General features: G+C 60.4%; 1 protein-coding gene across 2 annotated transcripts in view; it reads left to right on the forward strand.

Moving 5' to 3' along the window:
* Nucleotides 1-21,801, forward strand: part of IRAK2 (interleukin 1 receptor associated kinase 2) — a 37,021-nt gene extending 15,220 nt beyond the window's left edge. The window contains exons 3-13 of one of the 2 annotated variants that reach the window (XM_055135748.1): nucleotides 9,986-10,132; nucleotides 12,001-12,080; nucleotides 12,756-12,959; nucleotides 13,036-13,100; nucleotides 14,791-14,902; nucleotides 15,971-16,080; nucleotides 17,602-17,797; nucleotides 17,875-17,937; nucleotides 19,016-19,225; nucleotides 20,278-20,575; nucleotides 20,990-21,801. In XM_055135748.1, coding sequence (XP_054991723.1) covers nucleotides 9,986-10,132; nucleotides 12,001-12,080; nucleotides 12,756-12,959; nucleotides 13,036-13,100; nucleotides 14,791-14,902; nucleotides 15,971-16,080; nucleotides 17,602-17,797; nucleotides 17,875-17,937; nucleotides 19,016-19,225; nucleotides 20,278-20,575; nucleotides 20,990-21,096 — 1,592 coding nt within the window. In that variant the 3' untranslated portion in view covers nucleotides 21,097-21,801. The remainder of the gene's footprint in view (nucleotides 1-9,985; nucleotides 10,133-12,000; nucleotides 12,081-12,755; nucleotides 12,960-13,035; nucleotides 13,101-14,790; nucleotides 14,903-15,970; nucleotides 16,081-17,601; nucleotides 17,798-17,874; nucleotides 17,938-19,015; nucleotides 19,226-20,277; nucleotides 20,576-20,989) is intronic. The other variant, XM_055135749.1, reaches the window with a different exon arrangement.
* The last annotated feature ends 2,261 nt before the right edge of the window (nucleotides 21,802-24,062 follow it).

Below are 24,062 nucleotides of genomic sequence, written 5' to 3' on the forward strand. Positions count from 1 at the left end.
CAATCTTGACGGTCTCGGCTATTTTGGCAACTCAGACACTCACTTCCTCTCTGGAGTGGGGCTCGAAGGGGAATTTCCGGCCACTGCCGGAAGCGCAGGGGACACAAAGCAAATCTTTCCCCGGAGGCAGCAGAGCTGTCCCGGCTTTGTGGTGGCTCTTCTGGAAGTTTCCTCGACCTCTGCCCTTCCGCCTGCAGGAAGCAGCCAGGGCTCTGGGCCAGAGGCGTGTGTCTGGGTCCGGGGAGAAATTGCCATTGCCTAGACGAGGAAAGTGAGGCGCAGAGCAGAGCGCCCGCAGCCGACCCTGGCGCCCTGGGCTGGCGCAGAGCCCTGCGGGGCGACTGCCCTGTGGCAGCAGCTGTGTCCCTCCGAGCTGTGTGGAGGCAGGACTCAGTTTTGCTTTTTAGTTTTTTTCTGCTTATGCTTTTAGTCTCTCTTGGGCCACACCCGGCGAGGCTCAGGGCTTCCTCCTGGCTCTGCGCTGGGAATCATCCCTGGCGGTGCTCCGGGTGGGAGCTGGGCTCAGCCCCGGGAGGGGGCATTTCTGTGACCTCGGGAGACGGCTAGGCTGGAGGTCACCTTCCCTTCCCCTGGGAAAGGTGAGGCCTGGTCAGTGCGGCTGGACAGTGCGTGCGGGGTGCCTGCGCCGTCCCCGTTTCTCAGGGGGCGGGGAGGAACTGTCCCGTGTTTGTTCTCGGCCGTCACTGAGATCATCCGTGGGTGGGGAGGACCTCGATTCCTTTGCGTTCACAGGTGAGCTCTGCAAACGGACGTGTTCTCGTGACAGAGATTTACTTCCCCACGCCCAGGCCTGGCCGTGGCCTGCCGTGCTCTTGTAGTTGGTTGGTGAAGTCACTGGTGACACGGTCGCTGCCAGGAGATCTCCTGATCGCTCTGTCCAGGAAGCGCTGATGGCATTGACATGCAGAGCCAAGCCAGGGTGTGGCCCCGGCAGTAACGTTCATTGGCCAGAGCTCCATCATGTGGCCGTGTGGCAGGGCAGCTTGGGGTCGGAGAGGGACCGCTGTCTCAGCTGCGGGCGCCTGTGGTCCCTGGGGGTGCCAGGGGACTTCCCCTAACCGTGACTCCCATGTGGTCTAACCCTTGCCAGCTGCTCACCTCTGAGCTGCCACTTTCCCCTCCTCCCTCGCTCAGTTCCCAGGAATGGCTGCAGGCGCGGCACACCCTGACTTGTATCTGCCTCAGACCCTTTGCACATGCCTGTCCCTCTCAGCCACCTGCCTGCTCTCCATGGCCCGTCCTTGCCTTCTTTGCGTCTCTGTTTCGAGAGTACTTGCCTGGGACGCTTTCTGTGGCACCCATGTTGGTAAGACTGTCTGGCAGCCCCCACATGTGCTCTCAGCTTAGAACTCCTCCCAGGGGCCATCAGTCATCACTAATTGAACTCATTTAAGGTTGGGGTCTTGTCAGGTTTGTCTGTGTGTCTGGTGCTGGGAGTCAAACCCGGGAACTCACACATGCAAGGCTGGTGCATTACCAAGAGTCCTGTCAGCATTGGTAGAAACTTTGGTCCCTGACACAGTGAGTGGGTGAGTTACTGAGGAGAGAGTGGGTGAGTTACTGAGGAGAGAGTGGGTGAGCTAGTGAGGAGAGAGTGAGTGAGTTACTGAGGAGAGAGTGGGTGAGCTAGTGAGGAGAGAGTGGGTGAGTTACTGAGGAGAGAGTGGGTGAGTTACTGAGGAGAGAGCGGGTGAGTTACTGAGGAGAGAGCGGGTGAGTTAGTGAGGAGAGAGCGGGTGAGTTAGTGAGGAGAGAGCGGGTGAGCTAGTGAGGAGAGAGCGGGTGAGCTAGTGAGGAGAGAGCGGGTGAGCTACTGAGGAGAGAGCGGGTGAGCTACTGAGGAGAGAGCGGGTGAGCTAGTGAGGAGAGAGCGGGTGAGTTACTGAGGAGAGAGCGGGTGAGTTACTGAGGAGAGAGTGGGTGAGCTAGTGAGGAGAGAGTGGGTGAGCTAGTGAGGAGAGAGCGGGTGAGTTAGTGAGGAGAGAGCGGGTGAGCTAGTGAGGAGAGAGCGGGTGAGCTACTGAGGAGAGAGCGGGTGAGCTACTGAGGAGAGAGCGGGTGAGCTACTGAGGAGAGAGCGGGTGAGCTAGTGAGGAGAGAGCGGGTGAGTTACTGAGGAGAGAGCGGGTGAGTTACTGAGGAGAGAGCGGGTGAGCTAGTGAGGAGAGAGCGGGTGAGTTACTGAGGAGAGAGCGGGTGAGCTACTGAGGAGAGAGCGGGTGAGCTACTGAGGAGAGAGCGGGTGAGCTACTGAGGAGAGAGCGGGTGAGCTACTGAGGAGAGAGCGGGTGAGCTACTGAGGAGAGAGCGGGTGAGCTACTGAGGAGAGAGCGGGTGAGTTACTGAGGAGAGAGCGGGTGAGTTACTGAGGAGAGAGTGGGTGAGTTACTGAGGAGAGAGTGGGTGAGCTACTGAGGAGAGAGCGGGTGAGCTAGTGAGGAGAGAGTGGGTGAGCTAGTGAGGAGAGAGTGGGTGAGCTAGTGAGGAGAGAGTGGGTGAGTTAGTGAGGAGAGAGTGGGTGAGCTAGTGAGGAGAGAGTGGGTGAGTTACTGAAGAGAGAGTGGGTGAGCTAGTGAGGAGAGAGTGGGTGAGTTACTGAGGAGAGAGTGGGTGAGCTAGTGAGGAGAGAGTGGGTGAGCTAGTGAGGAGAGAGTGGGTGAGCTAGTGAGGAGAGAGTGGGTGAGCTAGTGAGGAGAGAGTGGGTGAGTTAGTGAGGAGAGAGTGGGTGAGCTAGTGAGGAGAGAGTGGGTGAGTTACTGAAGAGAGAGTGGGTGAGTTAGTGAGGAGAGTGCGGGTGAGTTAGTGAGGAGAGAGCGGGTGAGCTAGTGAGGAGAGAGCGGGTGAGTTACTGAGGAGAGAGCGGGTGAGTTAGTGAGGAGAGAGCGGGTGAGCTACTGAGGAGAGAGCGGGTGAGCTACTGAGGAGAGAGCGGGTGAGCTACTGAGGAGAGAGCGGGTGAGTTACTGAGGAGAGAGCGGGTGAGTTACTGAGGAGAGAGTGGGTGAGCTAGTGAGGAGAGAGTGGGTGAGCTAGTGAGGAGAGAGTGGGTGAGTTAGTGAGGAGAGAGTGGGTGAGCTAGTGAGAAGAGAGTGGGTGAGTTACTGAGGAGAGAGTGGGTGAGTTAGTGAGGAGAGAGTGGGTGAGTTAGTGAGGAGAGAGCGGGTGAACTAGTGAGGAGAGTGGGTGAGTTACTGAGGAGAGAGTGGGTGAGTTACTGAGGAGACAGTGGGTGAGCTAGTGAGGAGAGAGTGGGTGAGTTACTGAAGAGAGAGTGGGTGAGTTAGTGAGGAGAGAGTGGGTGAGTTAGTGAGGAGAGAGTGTCACCGGTGAGCTACTGAGGAGAGAGTGGGTGAGTTACTGAGGAGACAGTGGGTGAGTTAGTGAGGAGACAGTGGGTGAGTTACTGAGGAGAGTGGGTGAGCTAGTGAGGAGAGTGGGTGAGTTACTGAGGAGAGTGGGTGAGTTACTGAGGAGAGAGCAGGTGAGTTACTGAGGAGAGAGTGGGTGAGCTACTGAGGAGAGAGTGGGTGAGCTACTGAGGAGACAGTGGGTGAGTTAGTGAGGAGAGAGTGGGTGAGTTAGTGAGGAGAGAGTGGGTGAGTTAGTGAGGAGAGAGTGGGTGAGTTAGTGAGGAGAGAGTGGGTGAGTTAGTGAGGAGAGAGTGGGTGAGCTAGTGAGGAGAGAGTGGGTGAGCTAGTGAGGAGAGAGTGGGTGAGTTAGTGAGGAGAGAGTGGGTGAGCTAGTGAGGAGAGAGTGGGTGAGTTACTGAGGAGACAGTGGGTGAGTTAGTGAGGAGACAGTGGGTGAGTTAGTGAGGAGAGTGGGTGAGTTACTGAGGAGAGTGGGTGAGCTAGTGAGGAGAGTGGGTGAGTTACTGAGGAGAGTGGGTGAGTTAGTGAGGAGAGAGCGGGTGAGTTACTGAGGAGAGAGTGGGTGAGTTAGTGAGGAGACAGTGGGTGAGTTAGTGAGGAGAGAGTGGGTGAGCTAGTGAGGAGAGAGTGGGTGAGCTACTGAGGAGAGAGTGGGTGAGTTACTGAGGAGAGAGTGGGTGAGCTAGTGAGGAGAGAGTGGGTGAGCTACTGAGGAGAGAGTGGGTGAGTTACTGAGGAGACAGTGGGTGAGTTAGTGAGGAGAGAGTGGGTGAGTTACTGAGGAGAGAGTGGGTGAGTTACTGAGGAGAGTGGGTGAGTTACTGAGGAGAGTGGGTGAGCTAGTGAGGAGAGTGGGTGAGTTACTGAGGAGAGTGGGTGAGTTACTGAGGAGAGAGTGGTTGAGCTACTGAGGAGAGAGTGGGTGAGTGACTGAGGAGAGAGTGGGTGAGCGACTGAGGAGAGAGTGGTTGAGTTACTGAGGAGACAGTGGGTGAGTTACTGAGGAGAGAGTGGGTGAGTTACTGAGGAGATAGTGGGTGAGTTACTGAGGAGAGAGTGGGTGAGTTACTGAGGAGAGAGTGGGTGAGCTAGTGAGGAGAGAGTGGGTGAGTTACTGAGGAGACAGTGGTTGAGTTACTGAGGAGACAGTGGTTGAGTTACTGAGGAGAGAGCAGGTGAGCTACTGAGGAGAGAGCGGGTGAGTTACTGAGGAGACAGTGGGTGAGTTAGTGAGGAGAGAGTGGGTGAGTTACTGAGGAGAGAGTGGGTGAGTTAGTGAGGAGAGTGGGTGAGTTACTGAGGAGAGTGGGTGAGCTAGTGAGGAGAGTGGGTGAGTTACTGAGGAGAGTGGGTGAGTTACTGAGGGGAGAGTGGGTGAGCTACTGAGGAGACAGTGGGTGAGTTAGTGAGGAGAGAGTGGGTGAGCGACTGAGGAGAGAGTGGTTGAGTTACTGAGGAGACAGTGGGTGAGTTACTGAGGAGAGAGTGGGTGAGTTACTGAGGAGAGAGTGGGTGAGTTACTGAGGAGAGAGTGGGTGAGCTAGTGAGGAGAGAGTGGGTGAGTTACTGAGGAGACAGTGGTTGAGTTACTGAGGAGAGAGCGGGTGAGTTACTGAGGAGAGAGCGGGTGAGTTACTGAGGAGAGAGTGGGTGAGCTACTGAGGAGAGAGTGGGTGAGTTACTGAGGAGAGAGTGGGTGAGTTACTGAGGAGAGAGTGGGTGAGTGGGTGCATTAGTGAGTCGATGAAGGCATTGGCAAAGGAAATGAGTGAAAGAATGAGTGAGTGAATTCTTGAGGGAGTGAATAAGTGAATGAAATGAGTGAGTGCATCAGTGAGTGAATGGGCGAGTAGGTGAACAAGTGAATGAAGGAGTGAGTGAATGAGTGAGTGAATTTGTGAACGGCCAAGTGAATGAAGGGTGAGTCAGAATGAGGCATGTCAGCTGCTGTGGGGGACCTGGTCCCTGCAGGGGACTCGGTGATGAGCATCGAGGCTCGTGCGCTCAAACTGCCTGATGTTGACTCTCACTTGAGCTGGGAGGTGTGTGTGCAGGCACATGTATGTGAGTTTGCACGTATATGTGAGTGGGCATGTGTATGTGAGCATGCACATGTGCACATATAAGCGCACATGTGTGTTTGTCTGCACATGTATGAGCTTGCATGTGTGTGTGCACACACATGTGAGCTTGCACACGTGTGTGAATGTGCATCCAGGCAGATACTGGGTGGTAGGAGGGTGGCTCCCCCTGCTCGTCTCGGAGCTGCCCCACGACGCCCGGCCATTTACTGCTGAATCACCTGCTCTTGATTCAGAAGGGGCCGTCGGAACCGCAGGATTTTACTGAAGAAGAAAAACAAACACTGCCTGTGGCGTGCGCAGGGCGGGGATTTCCAGCCTTGCTTACCCGGAAAGGCTGGTCAGCAGGCTGGTGCTCTGCGGGGCCCCGGTGTCCGTGCGGGAGGAGCCAGCCGGCCGGGTACTGTCACTGTGCTCCAGCGCGCCCGGCCCCGCCCCGGACACGGGAAGTCCCAGGAGATGAGGGCGACCCTGAGATCTGATGTCAGCTGGGGACACTGGCCTGTCTCTGCTCAAAGACGGAGGGCATCAGAACCCCCGGGGTGCTGGGCTCACTAGGACTTGGTGTCCCCGCTCCCGAACGGGGATATTCGGAGAACGGGGAGCAGAGGGAAGAGGGGGTGAGGGCATGGCCCTCAGTGCCCCCCGCTGACCTGTCCACCCTCCGTGCCCGCGGGCTCTGGCCCTGCAGGTCTGCTGCTGCTTTGTCCCTGGGAGTCCCCGCAAGGCCACCCCCAGGGCGCGGGGCAGGTGCCTCCATCAGCCTGGGTCCCCCCAGGGGCTCTGGCCGCTGTGCCTGTCACCTCTGCGGCCCCGGGGCCACGTGCCGCTAGAAGAGTGTCAGCATTGAAGTGGCCGGCTCGGCGTGGCCTGTGTACGGCTGTGGCCCCGTCTGGGGCGTGGGACAGAGCAGCCCCCCCACCCCCGCTACTTCGGGGTTCCCGCCCTGGGGCCCAGCGCTTCTCTGTTCTGTGTCTAGGACCGTCGCACCGTGGCGGCCCAGCTGGGCCACTTTCCGTGGTGGGCGCAGAGGTCAGGCAAGTGCGTGGCCTGGCCTTCCCCGGGCTTGTCTGGGCTCACTCTAGTCAGAGTAACGGGCAGGGCCCAAGCGAGAGTGCAGGGGGCGGGCACTTGCCTTGCCCCCCAGGGCCCCCTGAGCCCCACAGGGAGTGATCCCTGAGCGTCCCTGGATGGGCCTCTCCCCCCAAACATACCCCAACGTCATAAGGGACACAACGAAACACAGGAGAAGCGTTTCCGAGTTGTGTTAAGTGATGGATGGAGCCAGGGCAATAGGCCAGGAGTGCCTTGCTTGCACGTGGCTGACCCGGGTTCAATTCCCAGCATCCCATATGGTCCTCTGAGTACCATCAGGAGGAATTACTGAGTGCAGAGCTAGGAGTCACCCCTGAGCATCTCTAAGTGTGACCCAAAAAGCCAGAGAGAGAGAGAGAGAGAGAGAGAAAGAGAGGGGCTGGAGTGATAGCACAGCGGGGAGGGCATTTGCCTTGCACGCGGCCGACCTGGGTTCGATTCCCAGCATCCCATATGGTCCCCTGAGCACCGCCAGGTGTGATTCCTGAGTGCAGAGCCAGGAGTAACCCCTGTGCATCGCTGGGTGTGACCCAAAAAGCAGAGGGGGCGGAGGAAGAGAGAGGGAGAGGGAGAGGGAGAGAGACAGAGACAGAGACAGAGACAGAGACAGAGACAGAGACAGAGACAGAGACAGAGAGAAACCCCTCAGAGTTGTGTTAAGTCAAAACTCCGAGCCGGTGCCCAGGCCCACCGCGGGTCCACGCCTGGGCAGCCTGGGCCGAGCTGCTGTTGAGAATCAGGGTGGCGAGCTCGGCTGGCCCTGATCGTATTCATCCTCCCTCCAGCCCCCACTTCCCTTGAACCCCGCGGTGTACAAGGTTGTTCATGGTGATTTGTTCGAGAGTCAGTATTCCAGCCCAGCCCCCAGCGTGGCCCCTTCCCTCCACCACGCCCCCGTGTTCCCAGCCAGCCCCAAGCCCGGCCCGTTGCAGGCCGACATTAACTTATTGTCCACTGCTTGTTACTGCTAAATGGCTAATGGAATGATCAAGAGATGAAAAATTGTGGGGCTGGAGTGATAGCACAGCGGGTAGGGTGTTTGCCTTGCATGTGGCCGACCCGGGTTCGATTCCCAGCATCCCATATGGTTCCCCAGCACCGCCAGGGGTAATTCCTGAGTGCAGAGCCAGGAGGAACCCCTGTGCATCGCTGGGTGTAACCTGAAAAGAAAAAAAAAGTTAAAAAAAAAAAAGAGATGAAAAATTGTGAAAATTGTTGTATCTCCCTGTGGGGGTGTGAGGTCCTTGTCCTACTAAGCGGCTGTGGCCAGTGACACCGTCTGTGTCCCTGACTTTGTGCGTCGAGAGTGGTTGGCTCTAACGTTCCATGCCCTGCAGTGTGGGGTGTTCCCACTGGGATCTGGAGACGTCGCCCCAGAAAATCCAGAATATTTAGCTGGGCAGAGGAGCCGGAGGCAGGGCGGGGGCCCTGGGTGCGGGAGCGGCTGCCGGGGCTTTGAGATCTCCCCAGACACCTCAGCCAGGGAGGGTGTGGGAGAAAAGTCTGTGGCTAGTTAAGCTCTTCCGAGATTTATTTCTTCCTGAGTGCCTGGAGCAAGGCCAGCAGACGAGCTTACACGCGATAGCGGTGGGACGTGAGCTTTTATCTCTGAGGGGGGGTGGTTTGGGGACACACCAGGCTCTGCCCAGGGCTTCCCCCTGGCTCTGTGCTCAGGGGTCACTCCTGGTGTGCCCGGGGGGGACCATGTGGGGTGCTGGGGATCGAACCCGGGTCTGCTGTGTGCAAGTCTAGCACCGTCCCCGCCGTCCTGTCTCTCAGGCCTTTTTTTTTTTTTTTTTGCTTTTTGGGTCACACCCGGCGATGCTCAGGGGTTACTCCTGGCTCTGCACTCATGAATTACTCCTGGCGATGCTCAGGGGACCCTATGGGATGCTGGGAATCGAACCCAGGTCGGCCGCGTGCAAGGCAAACACCCTCCCCGCTGTGCTGTCGCTCCAGCCCCAATTTTTTTGTTTTTAGGCCACTTCCGGCCGTGCTCAAGAGCCGCTCCTGGGGTTCCTGGGGGGTCTCTGCTGGCGCTGTCCCGGAGAGCAGGTCGTGTGGTGTCGAGCCCCGCCCCTCCGCGCCCTCCTACAGGGGAGTTGCCAGGGAGGAAGTCTCTGTCCCCATCCTGTCACCCCGGTTCTCCCTGTGGGTGCCCCCCACCTTGTCCCCAGGGTCTGTGGGGCGGGGGTGGCTGCTGGGGCCTGGCCTCCCCCACAGGCAGGGACAGGAGATCTGCCCAGGGTCAAGAACCCTCCAGGGGCCGGAGCGATAGCACAGCGGGGAGGGCGTTCGCCTTGCACGCGGCCGACCCGGGTTCGATCCCCAGCATCCCATATGGTCCCCCAAGCACCGCCAGGAGTGATTCCTGAGTGCAAAGCCAGGAGGAACCCCTGAGCATCGCTGGGTGTGACCCAAAAAGCAAAAAAAAAAAAAAAAAAAAAAAAAGAACCCTCCAGCTGTCGGGGGCAAAGCTCCTTTCAGAGTTCCCCGTACTTGAAAAAACCCGCAGCCAATTCTGCTCAGAGATGGCCCCGCTGATATGCCGGAAGCCAGCCAGGGCAGTGCCAGCCGCGCCCGCTTGCGCCGAGGCCTCAGGAAGGAGCCTGGCACCGCACTCAGGCGTTGGCTGCCGTGCAGCTGACCCGGGCTCGGTTCCTGGGTGCAGAGCCTTGAGCAGCACCCCGTGTGGCCCAGCCCCCGCCCGAGAAGGACGCGTTCCGGGACAGTCCTGGGCTTGGCTCAGCGCCATCGCCTGCCCCCAGCCCCGGTGTCCCTGGTCATGGTCCCCCTGCGTGGGCCCCAGACCGCTAGGGTTGGGGCCCGGCTGGAGCAGTGGGGGGCAGGCTTGGGCACTGCGAGGGTTCCCAGCGGGGGATGGGCAGTTTAGTGGACATTGACCGGTCACGGGCTCGAAGCAGCCAAGGGGCCTGTTTCAGACTTGGGGTCTCCCACGCGGATGCCGGAGTGACCCCAACTCTGCCCCCAGGAGCTGTGGGAGGCCGTGTGGCCAGCTGCGCCGACGTCCCCGCCCACCTGCTGGAAGGGGGAGCCCCGGGGACCAGCATGATTCTATTTTGGGTACAAGTGGGGTTGGTGGGGGCGGGAGAGGATATAGTTCTCCCCTCCCACAGCTGGGGGGGAGGGCCCCCCTGCCAGCTGGCCTCCTGGTCAGCCTCTCGCAGCTCAGAGAGGGAGAGCGACTTGTCTGAGGTCACACAGCTTGTGCCTGACTCCAGAGACCCGAGCTGGACTTGGCCAGGGCGCAGCTGGGCTCACCCCCCTGTTGCTCTAAGGTCGGGGCTCACGGGCTGGACAGACCCGGAGCCGAGCCTGTGCCCAGGCGCTGGCCGCTGGCCCCCTTTCGTGGCTCCTCCCTCAGGCAGTGACGCTGACTCTTTTCTCTCCGCCCAGGGAACCCCGGTCCTGAAACCCCGCCTTCCCTGCCCGACCCCCCGGACTCCGCGCCTCCAGGCAGGCCTCCGGCCGCTTCTGTGCAGGCCCCCGAGGATGGACAGCGACAGGGACAGCCCCCGAGTCTGGCGGCCAGCCAGGACCCAGGTGCGGCGGTCGGAGCAGGTGTTTCCTTTCTGTGTGTTTTATTTTGCTTCTCTCTCTCGCTCTCTCTCTTTGGTGGGGAACCACACCAGCAGTGCTCAGGAGTAACCCCTGGCTCTGCACTCAGGAATCCCTCCTGGCGGTGCTCGGGGGACCCTGTGGGATGCCGGGGATCCAACCGGGTTGGCCGTGTGCAAGGCAAATGCCATCCCCGCTGTCCAATTGCGGTGGCCTCTCAGTATTCTATGTTTTGACTTTTTAATTTAATTTAATTAATTAATTAATTTATTTTTTGCTTTTTGGGTCACACCTGGTAATGCACAGGGGTTACTCCTGGCTGTGCACTCAGGAATCATCCCTGGCCGTGCTCAGGGGACCATATGGGATGCTGGAATTTGAACCCGGGTCAGCCGCGTGCAAGGCAAACGCCCTACCTGCTGTGCTATCTCTCCAGCCCCTTGACTTTTTTATTTTATTTTGGACCACAGCCGGTGGTGCTTGGGGGCTACTCCCAGCTCAGTGCTCGGGGGTCACTCCTGGTAGGGGTCAGAAGCCCCTGTTCCAGATTTGAGGTCAGGAGGGCAAGGTCGGATGGAGCCTCTGAGCTGTGTGAGCGGAAGGTCACGTGCCTGATCCTGGCACCCCGTGGCCTCCTGAGGCCCCTCAGACCCCCTCAGATCCAGGTCCACCCTCTCTTGTCCAGCCAGGGACCAGGACTGTTAGCCACACCATGGGTGGGGGAGACTCTTGTGACACTAAGGGCAGCCCTGCCGCCCCCACGCCTCCAGCCTCACTGCTGCCTCTGGGGGGTTGAGGACCCCAGTGTCCACTGCGCCTTCGGACACCCGCAGCTCTGAGGCTGGGTCGGCGTGCTGGGGGGGGGGCGTGGCGGAGAGACGGCGTTTGAGCCCTGTGCTTCCCTTCGTGGCGGGGAAGGCCCCTCTGAGCTGCTGCTGCGTCTAAAGTGTGGGCATCGGAACAGAACCTGTGTCCTCCCTGTGTGGCATGGACGGAACGCTGAGTCAGCGTCACTCATGTCAGCTGATGGCGTTCCGGACGCCCACGAGGTGATCTCGGAAACTCAGCCGGCCAGCAGTTTAGAATACCAGTTCTTTCTTTTCTTTTCTTTCTTTCTTTCTTTCTTTCTTTCTTTCTTTCTTTCTTTCTTTCTTTCTTTCTTTCTTTCTTTCTTTCTTTCTTTCTTTCTTTCTTTCTTTCTTTCTTTCTCTTTCTTTCTTTCTTTCTTTCTTTCTTTCTTTCTTTTTTTTTTTTTGCTTTTTGGGTCACACCTGGCGATGCACAGGGGTCACTCCTGGCTCTGCACTCAGGAATCACTCCTGGCGGTGCTCAGGGGCCCCTATGGGATGCTGGGAATCGAACCCGGGTCGGCCGCGTGCAAGGCAAATGCCCTCCATGCTGTACTGTCACTCCAGCCCCAAGTTTATTTCTTGTAGCTAAGAACTTCAAGAAAAAGGGGCCGGCGAGATAGCGGGTGACCCACCTCGCACAGGGTGACCTGGGTTTGATCCCTGGCATCACTGCTGGTCCCCCAAGCCCGCCAGGAGTGATTCCTGAGTGCAGAGCCAGGAGTGGAGAACCAACCCCCCCACCAAAGAAAAGTAATTAACCAAAAGCCAAAAACAAATAAATCAGAAACAAGGGCTGGAGCCATAGGACAGCTGCGAGGTCCCTTTGCTCTGCACCTACGCGGGGTTCGAGGGGGGCCGCCCCTGGCCTAGGTGGGCTTCGGGGAGACCAAGGGCAGTGGGGATGCTGGGGGTCAGCCAGGCGCCTGTGGTCGTTTGGGGCAGTTGTGGGGTGCTTGGGGGTGGGCGCAGCCTGGCCTGACCCGGGTCCGTCCTTCTTTCCAGGGCCGGTGCCCCCCGGAGCCAGCCCGCCCGCTGCCGCAGAGTGTCCCCTGAGTCTGAAGCCCCCCAGCTTGGATTCGAAGGTAACCCCCCACGTGCCGGTTCCATGGGGCGGGGAGGGGAGACCCCCTGAGGCGGGGGGGGGCAGGGCCTATGGGAAGTGTTGGGGAGGGGCCTTCGGTTTGTTTTGGCGCCACACCCTGTGGTGCTCAGGGCTTGCTCCTGGCTCTGTGCTCAGGGATCACGCCTCGGGGCCCTTTGGGGTATCAGGGATCAAACCCATATCCAAGGCAACACCCTGCCCTTGGCTGTCTCTCTGGCCCTGGGCCCAGACCCTAATATTTACCTTTTTATTTATTTATTTATTTATTTATTTACTGCTTTTTGGGTCACACCCGGCGATGCTCAGGGGTTATGCCTGGCTCTGCACTCAGGAATTACTCCTGGCGGTGCTCGGGGGACCCTATGGGATGCTGGGAATCGAACCCGGGTCGACCGCATGCAAGTCAAATGCCCTCCTCACTGTCCTATCACCCCAGCCCCATATTTAATTTAAATTTAATAGTTTGGTTTTGGGGCCACACCTAGTTGTGCGCAAGGATTACTCCTGACCCAGTGCTCGGGGGTGACTCTTGTGCCAGTGCTCAGGGATCACTCCTGGCCCCATGCCTCGGGATCACTCGTAGCAGGCTCAGGGGACCATCTGGGGACGAGGACAGTGAGACGCAGGGCCTACACTCCTGTCCTCCCCTTCTCAGGACTCCCAGCCTTGCAGCACCTCCACTCCCCAGCAGGAGGTGCTCAGGGGCCAGTCTGCAGACGGCCTCTTCTGGGAAGAGGTGGACGTGCTCCAGGCCACGGACAACTTCAGCCCCTCCCACCTGCTGCGCCGGGGCACCTTCGCGGACATCTACAGGGGCCAGAGGCACGGCACAGCGCTGGTCTTCAAGAGGCTGCGGGAGGTGAGCGCCTCCTGGTCCCAGGGAGGGAGGCAGGCGGGGCCGTGGCGGGCCCCCATCTCACTGTCCCTGTCGCCAGGTGCCCGGCGCAGGCTCCAGCGCGGTCACTAGGCTCTTGGAGGCGGAGGTGCAGGTGTGCCGCAGGTAAGCATCCCCTGGAGAACCCTCAGAGATCACTCCCTGCTCAGTGCTCAGGGTTACTCCCGACTCAGTGCTCAGGGATCACTCAATTCGTAGGGACTGCTATGCCTCCATGCACAGAGGCTGTATGCCTCATTTTGCACCACCTGCTGGCAAGCGGTGGAGGTGCCCGGAGGAGGGGACTGAGGGCCCAGCGTTGGCCTGTCCCAGCAAGAAGGCCTGTTCCCACCCTTTCTGGGGACAGAAGATTGTCTGGAGGGAGACGGTGCCCTCAGACCAGAGCGGGCAGGGTGCTGGCCTCACGCACGGTTCAGCTGGGGTAGAGCCCCGGCTCCACAGGGGTCCCCCAGTCCCCCACCCAAAGTAAGAGAAGACACAGCCCTCGCCCCGAGCAGCGCTTGGCACGGGACAGGGAGGGCTGACCCGCGCCCGCTTCCCTTTTGTTAAATTTGCTTTTTTTTTTCAGTCTCTATTTTTGTTACCCTCCTCCCTCTTCCTTCTTCGTGGCTTTGCGATGATGGTGGTACACACACACACACACACACACACACGCGCACACGTGCACATATGCACACACACGCACATGCATGCACACACATACACACGCTTCAGGAAAGCCTCCTGGCGGGGCCCCCTGGGGTGGGCGCATGCAGGAGACCCACACAGCCCTGCCTGGGGCTCAGGGCGCAGTGCGTGCACAGACCCGGGGTCACAGCCAAGGGCGAATGAAAACGTGGCATGGATGTCCCGGACTGTGGGTCCGAGGGACGAGGCGGGTGTGCTTAGGTCCATTCTGGGAGATTTCCCCAGGCTGGTCCTCGGCCAGGAGTCAGGGGATGTTCTGAGAATGATTTGGTTTGTTTCTCTGTGGGGCCACACTGGCGATGCTCAGGGGTTACTCCTGGCTCTGCACTCAGGAATCACTCCTGGCAGTGCTCAGGGTGGGGGGGCTGTGGGGTGCCGGGGATCAAACTCCGGTCGGCCGTGTGCAAGGCAAGTGCCCTCCCCGCTGTGCTGTCGCTCCAGTCCCGGGGGAGTGATTTGTGACCAGGAGTTAAGTGACTGGGTCGGGGCTACAGTTCTGGGCAAGTGGCTGGCGGGGCTGCCCGTGTGAGTCTGGGTGGTGGGGAGCAGGCTCTGTCCCTTGGCTGGTCCCTGCTGTGTCCCCGCTGTGTCCCGTGCAGGCAGACGGTCAGCCTGGAACGCAGGCTGGCACTTGGGGTGAGCGGTGCCAGCGTCACGCAGACCTGAGACGGGCCAGCAGAGTAGTTTGTGCAGCAAAATGAGATGTTGGGCTGGAGCGATATGGCAGGGAGGGCACTTGCCTTGCACGTAGCCAGCCCAGGTCCAATCCCTGGCATCCCATAGGGTCCCCTGTGTGGTCCAAAACAAGAGAAAACAGCAAAAAAGCCGAGACGCTCAGTATCTGGGGAGATTCAGGGTTCAGAAGAAGGCAAAGGAGCGCTGAGCAGGGCGGGGGGGGGGGAGGGGAGTAGAGGGGAGTCGGGAGGGGACGGGGCTAGCCAGGTTGGGGACTCAGAAGCCAGCAGGAGACGGAGCCCCCGGGTCCTGGGGGCAAACAGACCTGCCGCCTGCCTCTGCGCCTGTGAGGTGGGCAGGGAAGGCCCCTGCGCTGTCAGGGCTGGGCCTGGGGCCGAGGCTCCGCCCGACTCCTCGCGGCTTTCCCCGGCAGGTGCTGCCACCCCAACGTCCTCCCGCTGCTCGGCTTCTGCCCCGGGAAGCCCTTCAGCCTCGTCTACCCCTGGATGGCGAACGGCTCTCTGCACGACCGGCTGCAGTGCGAGGTGAGGCCCGTTTCCCGCAGTTCCCACCCGGGAACCCAGGGGCGGCACGCACCGGAGCCCCGAGGGCAGGGCCCAGCCTGGGAGGCCCTTCGCGGACAAGGCTGCCCGGGGTGGACACGTCCTGGGTGGACACATCCCGGGTCACGTCTCTGAGCAAACCCCGCAGATGGCCCGGGGCCGTAGTGCAGCGGGTGGGGCACTGGCTGGTGGCGGGCGTGGTCTCTGGCGGCTCCCTGAGCAGCAGAGGTTGTGGCCCCCAAACTCAAAGGCTAAACTGAAACTTGGAATGTTTAATTTTTTAAAACAAACAAACCGGGCTCTCGGGGCTCCAGGCCACGGGACCGTGGCAAACTCAGAAATATGTGGTGAGTGAGTCAGCCTGGAGGAGGCAGTTCCTGGGCCAGGAGGTGGGGGGGCTCTGGACCACCCCCGGCCCCCAGGAGCCTCAGAGCAGCCCCCCGAGAGCCCAGCACAAGGCTGCTGGGGGGCATGTAGATGCTCAGGTCCCCTCCAGCCCTGACGCAGGGACCGTGTGCACATGTGTGTGAGTGTGTGTGAGCGTGAGTGTATGAGTGTGTGTGAGCGTGTGTGTGTATGTGTGAACATGTATGCATGCATGTGTGTGAGCATGTGTGTATCTGTGTGTGAGCATGTGTGTATGTGTGAGCGTGTGTGTATGAGTATCTGTGTGTGCATGTATGTGTGAGCGTGTGTGTATGAGCAGCATCTGTGAGTGTGTTTATATGTATGAACATGTGTGTGAGCATGTATGTGAACATGTGTGTATGAGAGCATGTGTGAGCGTGTATGAACATGTGTGTGAGCATGTAAGCATGTATATGTGTGTGCATGTGTGTGTGCGCTTGTGAGTGCACGAGCATGTGTGTGTACCCACAGGTATATATGTACATGTGTATATGCACGTTTGTGCGTGTGCCCACATGTGTATTGTGCATACATGTGTACGTGTACCCATGCACGTGTTTGTGTGTATGCATGTGAGCACGTGTGAGCATGTGGGGGGGTACGGAGCCCAGACTCCTGAAGCCAGGCCTGTCCCCCTCTTAGGCCGGCTCACGCCCCCTGCCCTGGCCCACGCGCGTCGGCATCTGCTCGGGCCTGCTCCGGGCCGTGGCGCATCTTCACAGCCTGGGTGTCGTGCACGGCAACATCAGGAGGTGAGTGAGGCGCTGCACCCCCACCTCCTCCTGCCAACCCCTCTGCTTGCCTCGGTCTCCCCATCCCTGCCGAGCTGGGACCCCAAAACTCAGTGACGAGGCGTCCAACTCTGCCGTTGGCCTGGGCGGCATCTCCACGTTCGTCTTCTGGGGCTTCTGTCGCCCACACCCTTGTGTGTTTCCGTGAGGCCTGTGTTCTGGCCCCCCCCAGACCACCAGGACTGTGAGCCCTGTCAGCACCCACTGCTGCTCGGGGGCAGCTCAGGGTAGGGAGAATCCCTGTGAGCACCGTGTGTCCCCCAGCCCCCGGCGTCTCAGCCCCCAGCATCTTAGCACCCCAAAACCGCAGCATCTCAGTCACCAGCCCCCCAGGACCTCGGTCCCAGTGTCTCGGCACCCCTCCCCCCAGAGCAAGTGATCCCTGTCCGGGGACCAGCAAGCTGGGAGCAGAAGATCTGCCCAGACTGGCCTGCGGGCCTCAGAACCCACCCGCGGAGGGAGGGTCCCCGGCAGGTAGCGGTCCCCTCCCCCAACCTGGCACCTGTGTCACTGCCTGGAAGTGGGGAAGTGACTGGGGAGCCCTTGGCCGCTAGCTTCTGTCTCTAGCCTTGCCCACGCGGAGCCTGACCTGGTGACCTGGTTCCGGGCAACTGTCTTCCTGGCGCGTTGCTTGTCAGAGTTTCTGTGACGTCTCAGCTCTGCCCTCCGGGGCTGCCCCTGTCTGTCTGCCCCTGCCAGCGGGTCCCACTGTGGGCACAGCTCCAGGAACCAACCCCAGGGCCATGCACATCTTCTCCTTGAGCTTTCTCTCGGCTCCTGCTGTCTGTTCCTCTGTTTTCTTTTTTTTTTTTTCTTTTTGGGTCACACCTGGTGATGCAAGAGTGGGTCACACTCTTGGCTCTGCACTCAGGAATTACTCCTGGCGATGCTCAGGGGACCCTATGGGATGCTGGGAATCAAACCTCGGTCGGCCGCGTGCAAGGCAAACGCCCTCCCCGCTGTGCTATTGCTCCAGCCCCTGTTCCTCTGTTTTTTGTTTGGGGGCCACACCCCGGAGTTCTCAGGGGCTGTTTCCTGGCTATGTTCTCGGTCACTCCTGGGGGTGCCGGGAAGCACCTTGGCCCTGTACAGTCCCCCACCCCCGCCCCCCTGCTCTGCTCTGGGCTGGTTCTGCATTAAGCACTTGTCTCCTTAGCTCACCCTCCCACCCCCGTCCTTCCCCCCTCCCCGGCTCTGAGTGTGTCCCCAGCATCCCAGAACCTCGGCCCGCCAACATCTTGAGTACTGAGTTGAGTACCGAGAACTTCCCTTACGGGCAGAGCACTGAGCCCTTCTTGGTGCTCCGTGAGTCCTGGGGTCTGGACGTGAGTCAGCCCAGCAGGCTGCGGTGGGCACAGCGTGGCCAGGCCACCGGCCTCAGCACTGCTCGTGGCCAGTTCCTGCCGAGCGGGGCAGCCTGGGTGGGGGTGAGGTGAGGATGGCGGCGCCTCCGGGGAAGCTCACCCGCTCTGCTCCCCACAGCTCCAATGTCCTGCTGGACGGGGCCCTCACGCCCCGGCTGGCCCACCCCGCCACGCAGCTGAGCCTCGTCCACGAGAGATCTGGCTACACGCTGATGAAGACGGGCCTCTTCCAGGCCGCGGCTGCCTACCTGCCCGAGAGCGCCCTCCGCCTGGGCCGGCCCTCCGAGCGCGCCGACGGCTTCAGCTGTGGCATCGTAAGCGGCGTGTCATGAAGTAGGGGGCGGGGGCCTGAGCACGGGGCTGTGCTGATGGGGCCCTGCTGTCCCCCCAGGTGCTGGCCGAGGCCCTCACCGGCATGCCCGCGATGGACGAGGCCCGGGACCCCGTGTATCTGGTGAGCAGCTCACACGCGGCGGGGGACTCTGCGCGGGGCCAGTAGCTGCACGGGGGGGCCCTGCAGGGCACGGCCGAGGACCCCTGTCACAGGCCCCAGCCGCCTCTGGGCTTTTGTTTGATGCATAAATGGCTGAGCAGCTTTGCGGACATTGGAGCAACATAGGAAAGTGCAGAAAGGAAAATATGGGCTGGAGGGCGTTGGCCTTTGCTCAGGGTCCGACTCGGGTCCGATCCCCCGCACCTCATGTGGTCCCCGAGCACCACATCCAGGAGTGACCCCAGAGCTCAGAGCCAGGACTAAGTCCTGAGCACTGCTAGGTATGGCACAAAAAACAAAAACAAGGAAGAAACAGGAGCGTCCCCGGAGACAGCGCGGCCTCTCCGTGGCCTTTCTGCGGCTGATTCTCAGGAGCGTCCATCTTCCTGCAGCCTGCCTCCTTTTCATTTTGTTTCAGGCCACCCTGACAATGCTAGGGGTTACCCCTAGCTCTGCACTCAGGAATTACCCTGGCATTGTTTGGGGGACCAGGTGGGATGCGGGGATCAAACCCAGGTTGGCTGTGTGCAAGGCAAACACCCTCCCCGCTGCACTATTGCTCGACCCCTTACTTCTAGCTCAGTGCTCAGGGATTCGTCTTGGCGGCACTCAGGGAACGTACCCGGGGTGCAGTATCATTGGTAAGGCAGCGCCCCTCTTGCGTGCAGTGGGGTGGGCACTTGCTTGGCATGTGGCCAACCCCAGTTCAGTCCCCAGTACCCCTTCCGGTCTCCCAAGCCACTGGGCGCTGCCAGCTGTGGCCCAAACAAGAACCTTTCACCATAAAATGCTGCGTTTCTGGCTCACGCGTGGACGCTGCTTCCCGGGCCGAGGGCTTGCTCCCGCCCCCACAGCCATGCGGGCCAGTGCTCGGCTCGGTCCTTCATGCCCATGTTCTGGCCGGAGCAGTGAGGTGCAGGGGGGCCTGCGGGGTGCAGGAAGGTGGGCTGTCTCGGGGTTCCTGGTTGGTGTCCCTGCCCCGCCTTGCTGCAGTCGGGCAGGGTCCCCATCCCGGCAGCTCACTCACCGTCTCCCGCAGAAGGATCTGCTGCTTCGTGAGACCCCCGGCAGCAGCAGCAGCGCCTCTCGGAGCTCCCGGAGGAAGTCGGACGCGGAGAAGGCGCTGGCCCAGGAGCTGTGTCTGCGGCACCTGGACCACAGGGCCGGGCGGCTGCCTGAGGACTGTGCGCTGGCCCTGGCCCTGGCCGCCTGCCTCTGCCTGCTCAGGAGGACCCCCAGTCTGGAGGAGGTGCGCCTGGGCCGGCCGGAAGGGATCGGGGACCGCTCGCCCTGCACGGGGCACGACAGCAGGACAGGGCAGGGGTCTGGGACCCTGGGGGCCGCCTGGCGTGTTGATGGGCGCGTCTGCTCTGTCCGTCCCCCTGGCCCCCACCGTGCCCCGGCTCTTTCCTGCCCTGCTCTGGGGGAGCTGATGGGTGTGCCCCACGTCTGGTCCCCACCCCCTTGCCCAGCAGGTGCCAGTCCCGCCCTGTAGGCTGGGGGTCCACCTGCCGAGCTGGGGAGGTGAGGGTGTGGGGTCCAGAGAGCAGCCGTGGCGGGCGGGGCCGGGCTGAGGGCCAGGCTCACCCCTGGGGCTGAGGCCGCCTCCTGGAGCCAGAGGTCTGTGTGGCCGTCCCTGTCCTGTCCTCCTGTCACTGCCGTTGCTCAGGTTGTTGGCTGGAGTGACTTTTGGCTGGCCTGCACAAAGGGTTCCTGGGCTCGTCTCGGGGTTCCTGCGGTGGCTGGAGTTGGGGTGGCACTGTGCCCTCCCCTCAAACTCCAGCTGACACCCACTGGAATTTCTTTTTTTTTTTTTTGCTTTTTGGGTCACACCCGACAATGCACAGGGGTTACTCCTGGCTCTGCACTCAGAAACTACTGGTGGTGCTGGGGGACCACAGGGGATGCTGGGAATTGAACCCGGGTCGGCTGTGTACAAGGCAAACGTCCTCCCCACTATACCATCGCTCCAGCCCCAGTAATTTTTTTTTGGGAGGGGGTTTGTTTTGGGCCACACCCAGTTGTGCTCAGGGCTTACTCCTGCCTCTGTGCTCAGGATCACTCCTGGGGGACCGTGTGAGGTGCCGGGGATTGAACCCGGGTGGGCTGCATGCAAGCCAGGCTCCTTCCCCGTGCTCCGGCCACGCCTGCGCTCTGGCGCCGTGTGTCCCTGGGTGAGGGGCCTCCGGAGACCGGGCTGCCCGGCAGACGCTTGTTCTTTTCCCCGCCTGCCTGTGCTGGGCCCGTGCGGCCCTGTGCCGGCCGGCGCCCGCAGTGAAGGCGTCCCTGGCCTTTCCCCAGGCGCGTGGCCTCGTGGACACAGTGGAGGAGCGACTCCAGGGGCAGGAGGTGTCCACGTCGTCGTGGGGCGGGCTCTCCCAGGACACCAGTTCCGCCCCCAACACCCCCGAGGAAACGGACGACGTGGAAGTGTCGCCCCTGGATGCTGCCTGCGCCTGGCCGGGCCCCTCGGCGGGGGCGCCCCCCACGGAAGGAAGGATGCAGATGTGCAGCCCGGCTGAGGCCACCTCCTCCTCCTCCTCCTCCTCCTCCTCCTCCTCCTCAGAGGCCCTGGCCGGCCCCGGCTGCGCCCAGGAGGGTGAGTGTGGGGGTCACACACCCAGCCTGCCTTGGCCCTCACCCCCTGCTCCCGGCTTTGCTGACTCGGCCACTGACTACAGAGGACAGACCCCCCCCCAGCCCCTCAGGTTTCTGTCACCCTTCGGGACCCGCCAGGGCCTGAGGACCTGTAGTGCTCCGCCGTACAGTGCTCCGCCGGCAGGCCTGTCACCAGGCTTCCTCCCGAGGCACACCCTCGTCCCTCCCCTCCCGTGGTGGGGGCTGGGCAGCCCATGGGCAGGGTGGGGGCCCCTTCCACACAGTCTGACTCTGGACCCCGATGCGGGGAGCAGCTCGCAGCCAGCCCGCCTGTCCCAGGCTTGGGCTAACGGGAACCATGTCCGGGGGGCTTCTGTATTCAAACGTCCCCTTTCTCCGCACTTTGCCTTGACAGCGACTTCATGGAAAATTGAGATCAATGAGGCCAAAAGGAAGCTGATGGAGGACATTGTGCTGTACAAGGAGGACAAGCTGGACAGCAGCGAGCTCTTTGGGTTCTGAGTGCGGGTCCCGGCCCCGGACACCCCGGCCCCTGCCGCTGGAGCCACGCTGTCCCCCCCCCCCCCCCGGGAACACGCACGCAGCCCTGTCCCGCGCCACCTTCCCGGGGGGGGGGGGGCGGTGAGAAACCTCGGTTCCCCTCGTGAGCTCGCCGAGGATTAGGGACCCCCGGCACTCGCCCCCCTTCTAGGCTCAGTGCTCGGAGTCCCACACGGCGGGGCCTCCCCCAGACCTCTGGGACCAGTTCCAGCAGGTGACATGACCTGGAGGCTTCCGGGGGTCTCGGTGCAGCTCCTGACTCTTGTATGCCAGCTGCGGGACCCCACACCTTATCGAGGGGAGGCCCTGAACCGCAGGCGCCCCTACCCGGTCACCCCTCCAGTGACACTGCGCTGGGGCTCGCAGTCTGACAAATGTGGGTCATTCCTGCCTGGGGGAGGGAGCCGGGGCCCGAGACCCTCACGCCCGGTGCCACTGCTGTGAACCGCTGTGTTTCTGCAACTGCCCGCCCCCTCACGCTCTGGAAAAGCCCTCCCCAGTAAAGGGACCGCTGCAGTCTTGGGCTCACGCACCGGCTGAGTTTCTGGAAGACCAGTGGGCTGACCCACGGGGTCACACTCCCTCCGTCGGGTGACCTTCTGTGTAGATGCGTCTCGTCTTGTGGGATAAAATAAAGGGGTCAAGCCCACTGGCTCTCTGACAACAGATTCTGTGTCTGTGTGGATTTGTCCGGAGAAGGTGCCCGCATCTGGGGCAGGGCGTTCCCCTCTGGGGGAGTTGGACCTGCAACGGGCAAGGGCGGCTAGTAAGGGCCGGATGGCAGCACAGCGGGGAGGACGCTTGACTTGCACGTGTTGGACCCAGGTTCGATCCCTAGCACCACACATATGGTCCCCCAGGCTGCCAGGAGCAATCCCTGAGCACAGAGCCAGGAGTAAACCCTGAGCATCGCTGGGTGTGGTCCCCAAAACAAAAACTAATGGTTGGCGGGTAATCCCAGGGTCCAGAGTCACTCTTCCCTCAGTCTCTTCATCTTTCCTAGGGTGGGAGAGACTGCCCGCAGGCCAGGGGGCTGAGCCGGCTGCTTTGTTCACTTCAAGAAAGTAGATTTCTGTCAGGATTGTGAATCATAAAGAACAGAATGGGAGACTAACGCCCAAGAACAGTAGAAATAAGTACCAGGAGGATTACTCCACAGTTTAGAAGCCTCGCATGCTGGGGGGGGAAAGGCAGCTCAGATAGAGAAGGGACCACCAAGCAAAGAGTGCTAGGAGGGCCCGCTGGGGATGGGAGATGCGGGCTGAAGGTAGACTATAGATGGCCACTTAGTACCTCTACTGCAAACCGCAACACCCAGAAGGAGAGAGAGAGCAAAAGGGAATGCCCTGCCACAGAAGCGGGGTGGGATTGGGGGGTCAGGGTGGGGGTGGTGGGAGGGATGCTGGGACCATTGGTGGAGGTGAATGGGCACTGGTGGAGGGATGGGCACTCGATCAGTGTATGACTGAAATGCAAGCATGAAAGTCTATAAGTCTGTAACTGTACCTCATGGTAATTCACTAATAAATTTTTTTTTTTTAAAGAAAGATTTCCATCCCAGATAGAGAAGGGAACACCAAGTAATATGTGATTGGAAACCCCGAGCGGGGAGGGAGAAGCACGCTGAAAGTAGACTAGAGACTGTACATGATGGCCACTCAATACCCCTATTGCAAACCACGACACCCAAAAGGAGAGAGAGAACAAATTGGAATGCTCTGCCACAGAGGCGGAGTGGGGTGGGGGGATGGGCTGGGGGGTGGGAGGGATACTGGGTTCATAGGTGGTGGAGAATGGACACTGGTGGAGGGATGGGCTCTTGAACATTGCATGGGGGTAAAACAAGCACAAAAATGTGTGAATCTGTAACTGTACCCTCGCTGTGACTAATTAAAAAATCAATAAATTATAAAAAAAAGCAAAAAAATAAATAAAAAAGAAAGATTTCCAGAGGGACAATGACTGGTTCTATTTATTTTTTTCTTGAGAAGACCTGATAAGGCAAAAAAAAAAAAAAAAGTTGGGGCACCTCTGACCTCTGGGGAGGGTAAGAACCGCCTGTAATGGGCTGCACCCCGGATGCCCCACTTAAGCAGACACTTTGAGATTCAGATGACTGCATGGAACCCACAGCGACCGCACAGCCCCAGTTACCAGCCAGGAACTGGCTCAGAGAAGCCAGGTGACGCCCCCAGAAAGTGGCAGAACTGGGCCAGAGAGGCAGCACAGCGGGCAGGGCGCTTGGCAGGAGTTGATCCCCGGTATCCGGGTGGTCCCCGGAGGGGGTAATTCCCGAGTGCAGAGTCAGGAGTGACCTCTGAGCACTGCCAGGTGTGGCCCCAAATCCCAAACCAGAAAAAAGGGTGGCAGAGGGGTCGGAGCGATAGCGCAGCGGGGAGGGCGTTTGCCTTGCAGCGGCCGCCCCGGGTTCGTTCCCGGTATCCCATAGGGTCCCCCAAGCACTGCCAGGGGCAATTCCTGAGTGCAGAGCCAGGAGTAACCCCTGAGCATCGCTGGGTGTGACCCAAAAAGCAGAAAAAAAAAAAAAAAGGTGGCAGAACTGTAATGAAAAGAAACTCGGAGGGGGAAAAAGAGCAGAGCTCCCGAGAGCCCGAAGGCGAGGGTCGAGGCTCAGGCTAACGTGCACAGCCCGCGGCGCTGCCCCTTCTGCTTAGAGACACGCGCACTAACAGGATGAATGGGCCCAGCCGAGGAAACTGACCAGTGAGCAGAAACAAGTCTCGACAGTTTCCAAATCATGAAAGAAACAAAAAAAATTCCCGCCTCACTGATTTCAAGCATGAAAGGGTCTGGAGAGAGCGTGCCGCGGGGAGGGCGCTCGCCGTCCACGCAGCTGACGCGGGTTCGAGCCCCGGCTCGGGGGGCTGGAGCCACGGGCCGGGCAGAGCGTCTGCCTGGCGGGCGGC

The sequence above is a fragment of the Sorex araneus genome, chromosome 4, assembly GCF_027595985.1.
Source record: "Sorex araneus isolate mSorAra2 chromosome 4, mSorAra2.pri, whole genome shotgun sequence".
NCBI lineage: Eukaryota > Metazoa > Chordata > Mammalia > Eulipotyphla > Soricidae > Sorex > Sorex araneus.